Source organism: Pteropus alecto, unplaced genomic scaffold, assembly GCF_000325575.1.
Source record: "Pteropus alecto unplaced genomic scaffold, ASM32557v1 scaffold75, whole genome shotgun sequence".
In the NCBI taxonomy this organism is placed as follows: domain Eukaryota; kingdom Metazoa; phylum Chordata; class Mammalia; order Chiroptera; family Pteropodidae; genus Pteropus; species Pteropus alecto.
In genome coordinates, this window is record NW_006440638.1 from 11,530,849 (window position 1) to 11,539,612 (window position 8,764).

The following is an 8,764-nucleotide window of genomic DNA, read 5'->3' on the forward strand; positions in this document are numbered from 1 at the left end:
ATGGAAAATTCTAGAAATAAGTCATAAAATTTAAATTGCATGCTGTTCTGAGTAGTGTGATGAAATCTTGTGCAGTCCCACTCTGCTCTACCTGAGAAGTTAATCATCCCTTTGTCCAGCGTACCCACTCCTCGCAACCCACTAGGCACTTAGTAGCCATCTCAGATTTCATATTGGCTGCCCTGGTATCACGGTGCTTGTGTTCAAGTGACCCTTATTTTACTTAATAATGGCCCCAAAGTGCAAGAGTAGTGATGCTAGCAATTCAGATATGCCAAAGAGGAGTCATAATGTGCTTCCTTTAAGTGAAAAGGTACGTATGTGTAGGAAAAAACAGTATATACAGGGTTGGGTACTATGCATGGTTTTAGGCATCCACTGGGGGTCTTGGGACATATCCCTTAAGGGGGGGTGGGGGAGACTGCTCTATTTACTGTTGCTCTCTCTGTAACACCTACCTCAATCCATAGTTAGCATATTCATGCTTGTTTACCTGTTGATCTGTCTCCCCAGGCTAGAATGTAAGCCCCAAGACACCTAGGACATTATTCATCTCCTGTGCCCAGCACTCCACATAGCCTGGTGCAGAAGAGATGATTACTTGTTGAAGGAATCATGCAGTGGTGACCCATTGAACATGGAGACAGAACACGGAAGTTGTGCTCAGCTCTTTAATATGACTTCCACACTGTGGTCAACCCCCTACCTGTATCCTCTCCCTTCCCCGTTTCACCATAAGTTCTGTGGTTTCCTTTACTGGCGCTTCCACCTCCTCCACCAAATCAAATCAGAAGAAAACAAAACAAACCCACACATATACAAATCTGCCCCCTCCCCCGCCCCAAACAACAATTGAACAAAAACAAAGATCAAAAATGCCCAGAAACCTCTTTATTTCTTTCCCCAAACACTCCTTTACTCTTTTGAGTTAATGCCTCTTTGAGGAAGTTTTCCTGGGTTATAGCAGTCCTTGCCAATCTACTCTTGACATTGTTCACATCTTTATTATCCTGAAAGACAATGCCAGATATTACTGACATACTTTCTTTGTTGCTCCATGTATGTTTGTCTTTCACAATTAGATTGTCACTTCTGGATAGACAGAAATTGGTTATCGATTTCCCCTAGCATGTCCTGGTATAAAGCCAGCGCCTGGTATGCTTTCAGTATACACAGGCTGAGTGTTTTGAGCATCTTTAAAAAGACTGGGGAGCTTTGATAGATTATAGCATCGAATTCTGTTATAAAAGTAACAGGGAAAACCAACAAATATTGAATCTCATTATCCTTTTGTGTTTATTATATGTAGTATTCCATGTAAATAATTATTTCATTTAGAAGCTAATTAGTATATTTTGATTTACCCTTTTAATGCCATTTAGTATGATATTGTTTTAAAATTATATAGTATCTTATGTTTATTTTAAGATAGCTTGCATTGTTTATAAATATGGATTTATTAAAAAATTAAAACGTACTTATAAAATAAAAAGCATTGTAAGTTAAGTTAGTACTGTCAAAAATGCTTTTTTTTTGTTGCCACAGGAGGGCACTGTTGTCAAACAAAAGATGATATTAAGGTTGAAAATTTAATAAAGGTCTAAATTAATCTTTTAAGAAGCTTCTATCCCACTTATGGATTAAAATGGCCAATATTGTCTGCCAGAGGCATTGTCTTGCTATATAATCCTGCCGCAGCTGAATTTAATGTGTATATATGTCCACGAGCTCTGTTTTTAATAGCTGAATCTCACTATTTCTCCTAAAATGCTCTGCGAGTTAGAGTTGAACTACACTTTGATGGTCATCTAGTTGAACTATATTAGTTTACAGGTGAGGAATTTTGGGAGCATAGTGGTTAAATGACCATTTATTTGTGAAATTTACATTTATTAATTTACATTAATTAATTTATTTAACAAAACATATTTAACACCCAAGATGTACAGGGCATTATGTTGGAAATTATGGTAGAAGCAAAATAAGATATTCTTCCCTTTAAAGATTTGTCTGCATTATGGTTTAAGTGAACAGATTTCACCCCCCATCATAATGATTAAAGTAGTAGAGTAGTAGTAGTAGATATTTATGTACAACTTACTTTATTTTTATGAATATTTTTTATGTAGAAGTTAGGTCATCACATAAAAACTTTTTAGATAAAATTTTAAGTGCTTGGCAACTTGTAAGTGGCTTCGAAAAGCTTATGTTATTATGTTAACTAAAATCCTTGGACACTGCGTTTTGATTATTTGAATAATGAGAAATGAGAGGAAAATTTCCAATTAAAAACTGGTCTAATTAAAAGAAATAAACTCTCTACAGTAAGGATAATTGGGCCTTGAGAGATTTATGGCTAAACTGCCCTTACCACTCCCATTTGTTCAGCCCCAGACCTGGGCAGTTTTACTTGGACAACAAGCTGTGAAGTCATGCTGGGTGTCCCTGAATATGGTGAGTGGATTTTATTTTATGTAACTTACTGGTTTATTTTCTCAGTTTATGTATTTAGATTCTCAATGAACCATTATCACTTAACAATGATTGCTTTTGTACTTCTCATGATCAGTGGAAGGCTTGGGGTTTTCTATAATAACAAAGTGCACTGTTTGCCCATACTTCCATGAGAAAGGAATGTGTCACTGCACTTAAATAAGTGCAGTTTTAAGGAATTTCTCAGTTCTTAAAATGATAGAGTGTGAACCTTATACAAACACAGCACGTCTATTTAAATTATTTAAATTATCTCCGACTAGAAGAGCCTTTTTAAAGAACTCTTTACTACCTAATTTAGATGAGGTGATATTGGTAACACTTGAAATGTCAGTTATAAAGTTCTTTAATATTTAATAAACACCGTTATTGTCTTTAATGGCTAATTTATAATACTTTAACATGTAAAACTGTTCAGTTGTAAATTCTTCATAGACATTTTAAGCAAGCAATTAAAAAAGCAATTTATAACATGTATATAGCACATTTTGGCAAAAAAATCTGCCTGCTTTAACATATGACAGCGACCACGCTCTAAATTGCAAGTAATTCCATGCATCATGTGATAATTATGTGACAGCTCAGTGGAGGTATCAACCAAGTAGCAGTGCTTGAAATACCCTCATATGAGCGTAGATAATCTGCTAAATACATTTACTTTCATCAGTACACTCTCAAATATAAAAAGCTCATTAGCATTGTTCTTGTTTCAGAATAAATTTGTCAAGAAAGAGGTTATATTTGGTTTTGCATATACTTTTGTGTAAAAGCTATTTGAAAATTTCCAGGAGATATCTCAATGAGGTTGTATTATTTAAACAACTGGAAATGGAAACATCTTTCCTCATTTCTGTCTGAAGAAACGATGAATTATTTTATATAGGTAACTTCCATTTTGAAATCTCAGTTGGTTATTGGACAAGACGCCACTTAGCGGAGCCCTCCTTTCACCTCTTTTCCACTCATAAAATTATTTTTTACTCCCTAAATGTAGGTTGCTAATTTGTGGAACATTTCTCACTTCTATTATCTTTGTCTTGATTAAGTAGAAATAAGTATGGAGAAATAATTTACCACAATGCCTAAACTCTTATGGGTGTCATCTGTTGTATCATTAGCTGTTAGATTTAGATTTATTCCTACTTGTGTCCTGATACTGGAGGGGCTGAGAACGGGAGTCACAGGGCCATCCCAGGAAGTCTCACCCTGGGGGGTCAGGTGGAGTGGTGGTGAGTCTGGAAATACCTAGGTAGTTATTCACATGTGCCCACTGTGGAGGCATGCAGGGTGGAACTTGGAAAACTCCCTGGCCAGTGGGCAGGCAGGAAAGGACAGTGTTGTTGAGTAGCATGAGGACTGTTTGTTTTGTCATTAAGCGAGAGTCTGCCTTGCTGTTTTGTTGCAAAAATGCTTCTGAATAGGAGTTTGTCAGGAAATGAGTCTGAGTGGATGCACAGACAAAAATCTTTTTTTTTGTTTGTTTGTTTCAATGCTGAATTCTTTCATAGAAATCAAATGAAGTAATTTAGCTTTTCTGTGTTATGTTCTGACTCAAGTGTATTTTCGCTGAAATGTTTTGGAGGGATTTTGACCTGAAGTGCAATTGTCTTCCATCTGTTTGAAAAATGGCAGCTTAAGTACTCAAGGTCTTTAGAATTCTTGCATGTTCGGTCTTAATTTGGAAAATGACAAGCCTTTAATAAATCTGCAGCAAATCAAAATCACTGTTATTCACCAGCTTTTCAGAGACGAGGCAAAATTTATTTAGGGGTTAATGTAAAAATAATCTTAGGCTCCAAGCCAGAATCTGCTACAAATTTAGTTCAATTGCCTATATACGTTTGTCCACAGGACTTTTCATCTATAGGTTGATGATCGATGTCTTGAATTCTCAAAGAAAGATAGATTTATTTTCAAACTATTACTAAAGCATAAAAAGGTACTGAGACTTCCTGAAAATAATTTTTACGAGAATTGATACAATAGGCACTTAGGTGCCAGATGGCTTAGCCACTTGCTAGCTAAATGACTTTAGGCAAGTCACTCGTCCTCTCTATGCCTTATTTTTCTCATCTGTATATTTATATCTCATCAGGTTATAAACAAATCCTACTTTTAAGTGAGTTAATATTTTAAAGTGCTTAACACAATGCTTGGCTCATAGTAGGCATGATGTGTGTGCTTTTTAAATAAAAACAAATAAGCTTTTCTGGATGCTTGGGTGAATGCTCAGAGAGCTGAATTAACCAGAAAATTCCAACTATCAATTCTCTTCATTGTTTAGGATTGGTAATAAATTCGAAATCACTTTAGAATATCTTATAAACTGAAAGCCTTTTAAGTACATATGTCTTATTTTGATATGATTTTCAACTTAATGAAAAGTTGAAAGAGTAGTACAAATAACTCCCATATACCCTTTACCTAGATTTACCAATTGCTTACATTGTGCTTATTTGTTTTCTCTTTCATTTATTCATTCATTTTCTCTTCTCCCCTTCCTTTCTTCTTTTCCTCTTTCTTTTTGTCCCCTCTCAGAATCATTTGAAATAGGTTGGAGATTTACCCCTTTATCCTTAAATATTTCAGGCTGTATTTTTTAATAACAAGGATAACAAGGACATTCTTTCTTAATTACAGTATAATGATCAAAATCAGGAAGTTTAATGTTGACACAACACTAATTTAATCTGCAGGTTATATTTAGAAATTTTGATTGTCTCAATAATGTCCTTTATAGCTATATGTGCATATGTGTGTGTATGTGTCTGTGTGTAGTTCATCCTGAGAATGTATGTGTGTATTTTTTCTCACTCTAGATCCAGTGTAGGGTCACAGTTGCATTTAGTTGCCATGTGTCTCTCTTTTATTGGGGACAATTCCATAGTTCGTTATGATTTTTATATATATAATCTTTTATGACCTTGACAGTTTTTTAAGAATACAGAGCAATTACATTGCAGACTGTCCCTCAAATTTGATTTAGTCTGAATATAACTCATGAGTAGATTCAGATTTAAGGTCATTGTGTCTTCTGATTTTAAAAGGAACTATGATATTTCATCATTGAAGGATTTTAGAATGAAAAAATGAGAACTTGATGTTATATAGACTGACATGTGTGGAGTGAAGTGAGTGTAGCAGACGTAAGAGGTATTCTGAGAGTGCTTATCTATAACAAGTAAATAACTATATTCCAAAAGAGGAATCTTAGTAAAGTCAACCCACTTTGACTGAAGGCAAATAGATCAAGAGAAAGAAAGGTGAAGGCTTGACAGTTCCTTGCTAATAAATCAAGTGTAGGGAGCATTTTTTTCTTGTGTGCAACAGAAATAAACATCTGAAGAATGATCCCCTCTGCCAGGGAACCTCAAAGTTTCTTGGTACCAGGAAACACAAAAAGGCATTCTGCTCTTTTGTTGTAAAAGAGTGACTGTCTCCACATAATACCAACATGTAAGGTGAAAGATGAAAAATGTAGCCCATCCTCCAAATGCTGAGTGTTTTTAATTCATTCTGAGAATTAGTGGACACATTAAATTTTTTTTTTTGTCTGGTTATAAGTAATGTCTTTCGTCATTGAAAACACTGAGACTTTAAAAGTGAATGACTTTTGAAGCAGACTGATAGGAAGGACTGTGCTATTGTTGGAAAACAACGGAGAGAAATGAATGACTGGCAGGAAATGCTTTTGGTGCCATGCACAAAATTTTTGGTGGCCTTGAGTGTACAGAAAGAGTTAATCTTTTCATGTGAGTGCCTAGGGTCCACTCTGGAAAAATCTGACTGAATGAGTTACTGCTCAGCCTAAAATTAAAACTCCTGGCTTCTCGTCTGGCCTACAAACTATTAGATTACATTTCTTTTCATTGATGGAACCATTTTTTAAAATGAATTGAAAAAAAAATCCCCAATGGTTCTCTTTATGTGAAGAAAACAAGATAAATATTAGCCAGGAAAGGTCATTTTGGTTTCCACTATATGAGGTGTTCATTATGATGGGTTTTGATAAATTATACTCTGTATTTCTTTCAAATAACAGAAAAGTCACGTTGTGCCCTTGGGTGGACATTAGGACAAACATAATAAAGTTGGAAGATCTGGGAGGTGAACATTTTCCAGTTTTTGTTTGAATACCTTGTACAGTTACTCAAAGCTTCTTCTCTCTTTTGAGCTAATTACTCAAGGCCCAATCTCTCCTGAAGCCCCAAAGGGGTGGGTCTTCAAGTCTGTAATTATTTTCAGGTGCATCTAAAGAAGAGAAAAATCAGTTGTGCTTTGTGATGGATTTGTAATGGGTTCAAATTACACCGTTACAAAGTTCATTTTTATATTGTATTTGCTTTAATATTTATTGACATACATTATTTCTTTCTGATCTTCACCACTTGGAGGGATGTATTTAACTTAGCAATGTTAAAAATGGTGTGATTTCATATTTCATTATTTTCTTCTTGAGATGTCTTTGGTTTGGAATCATCTGGGTCCTTTTTGTAAAAATGTTTTCACTGAGTGGAAAAGTCCTTTTAGGTCTGTGTATTCAAAGGGCAGTGTCAATTACTGCATTAACAAGAGTTCTTTGTACTTTGGTATGGTGTTTTATATTGGAAAAACTTTTGCCCTCTATTTTCAAAAAGCATCCTTGCAGATTGTTTAGCATCATCTTCAGGTCTGTATCCCACAAAGCTAGGAATTCAGATCTCCATGCTGGCTTTTTTCACTGCTCTCTCAACCTGGGTCAGTTGCAGACCTCTTGCGATGGATCATCCCCAATGTCCATTTTCATTCCTTGGTTAAGGAAGTGGGAGAGTGAAATTTTGCATCATGAATGGTCTGGAAGGCTCTGTAAAATTTTGAAAGCCTTTGCTGTTGAGCGAACTCCTCCTTTAAAGCTGTCTTCTGTTGACTAATAAGTGGCCAGTTAATGAGTGCAGAATTCTCTATCTTCCTCCTCTCACCCCCATGTATATTAGGACACTGCAAATGCGGATGTGTTTGGCTGTCTACCGCTTGCCTGAAACTGCAGTTGTCATTGTAAAAAACTTCATTTCGCTACTGGAAATTTGTATCATTTCAACATTAAAATGCTAATTGCTGTCTTTTTTGTTTTTTAAATAGGTCTTCCAAGCTAAGATAATTTTTTGGAACTGCAGAAATGATTGGTCCTAGCTACAAATGGGAATTTGGAGTCACTCTGAAATACGTTCTGGAATAATTGTGTTTGACTGGAACCAAATCTTATGAAGTCTCCAAGGTAAAATAATTTTAACACATACCTAGAGATGATATCTGTACAAAATATTAAGAATTTAGCAAAACAGTATTCTAGAGTTGATGATTCTTTATAAAAGCCTTTTTTTATTTTACATTGAATTGTTGGGAATTTGGGGAATCACAGTTTTTAAAATTTTAGCTCTTTGAAATTATTTCAGTTTATAAAGCAGTGTTTTGGCTATACAGTAGGGTGAAAGGTGAGATTTTAAAGATAAACCAGCTTTGTTTTACGTTTGGACAAAAATGTTCAATGTGGAGGAAATTGAATTTGAAGTCTAGTAGATGTGTAGATCAGAAGTCCTTTTATTGGGGTCTGGACTATTGAATGAAATAAAGAGTTATTACTGAAGAGCTGCCCCTCATCCCCAAGCATTTCTACAGGAAATCATAGCTATTGTTGAGTAACTACTTGTTCTAGGCACTGGGACCTTGTTGCTATTCACCCAGGAACCTGGTACATAGAATTGTCCGTGCAAGAAGAAGACAGGTCAAGGATTATCACCTGAGATTTGGAATGGCTGCCCTTGAGACTTTGGATTTAGAGTTTGTTGTTGGGATCCAGCTGGAAAAACATAACCATTCTGACAATGTGGAATAGAGGAACTTGAATTCAAGGAACTGGTAACTCATGTGATGGAAGAGTCAGAAGTAAAGCAGAAGATGTGGGGCAGCCCAAAAATTGGCAATAGTGGGAAGTTGCCCCCATCCTGGGGTGGGCGGGATGAAGGAAGAAGTACTGTTTACCTGTGCCTAGGGGAGGGTCATTCAGATGTACCTGGAACCATAGTGGGCCCTTCTGGTAGGAACTGGCACCATGGAGGAGAAATGGCCAACTTCGTAGATCCTGCCCAAGATGGAGAGGGTGAGGAGAAATACCCTGGCCTTTCTTTCCCACTCTCCAGACTCCAGCCAGCATTCCTATTGGTTAAACCCAGCCAGAAGCCAGCTCATTTAGGAGCCTGGGAAATGCATCCTACGGGAGTCACCCAGGGGAGGG

The 8,764-nt window shown here is 36.2% G+C and overlaps 1 protein-coding gene across 1 annotated transcript in view; it reads left to right on the forward strand.

The window, feature by feature from the left end:
• The first annotated feature begins 7,611 nt into the window (after window positions 1-7,611).
• Window positions 7,612-8,764, forward strand: part of FAM19A4 (family with sequence similarity 19 member A4, C-C motif chemokine like) — a 119,558-nt gene continuing 118,405 nt past the window's right edge. The window contains exon 1 of the mRNA XM_006917484.1: window positions 7,612-7,747. Coding sequence (XP_006917546.1) covers window positions 7,734-7,747 — 14 coding nt within the window. The 5' untranslated portion in view covers window positions 7,612-7,733. The remainder of the gene's footprint in view (window positions 7,748-8,764) is intronic.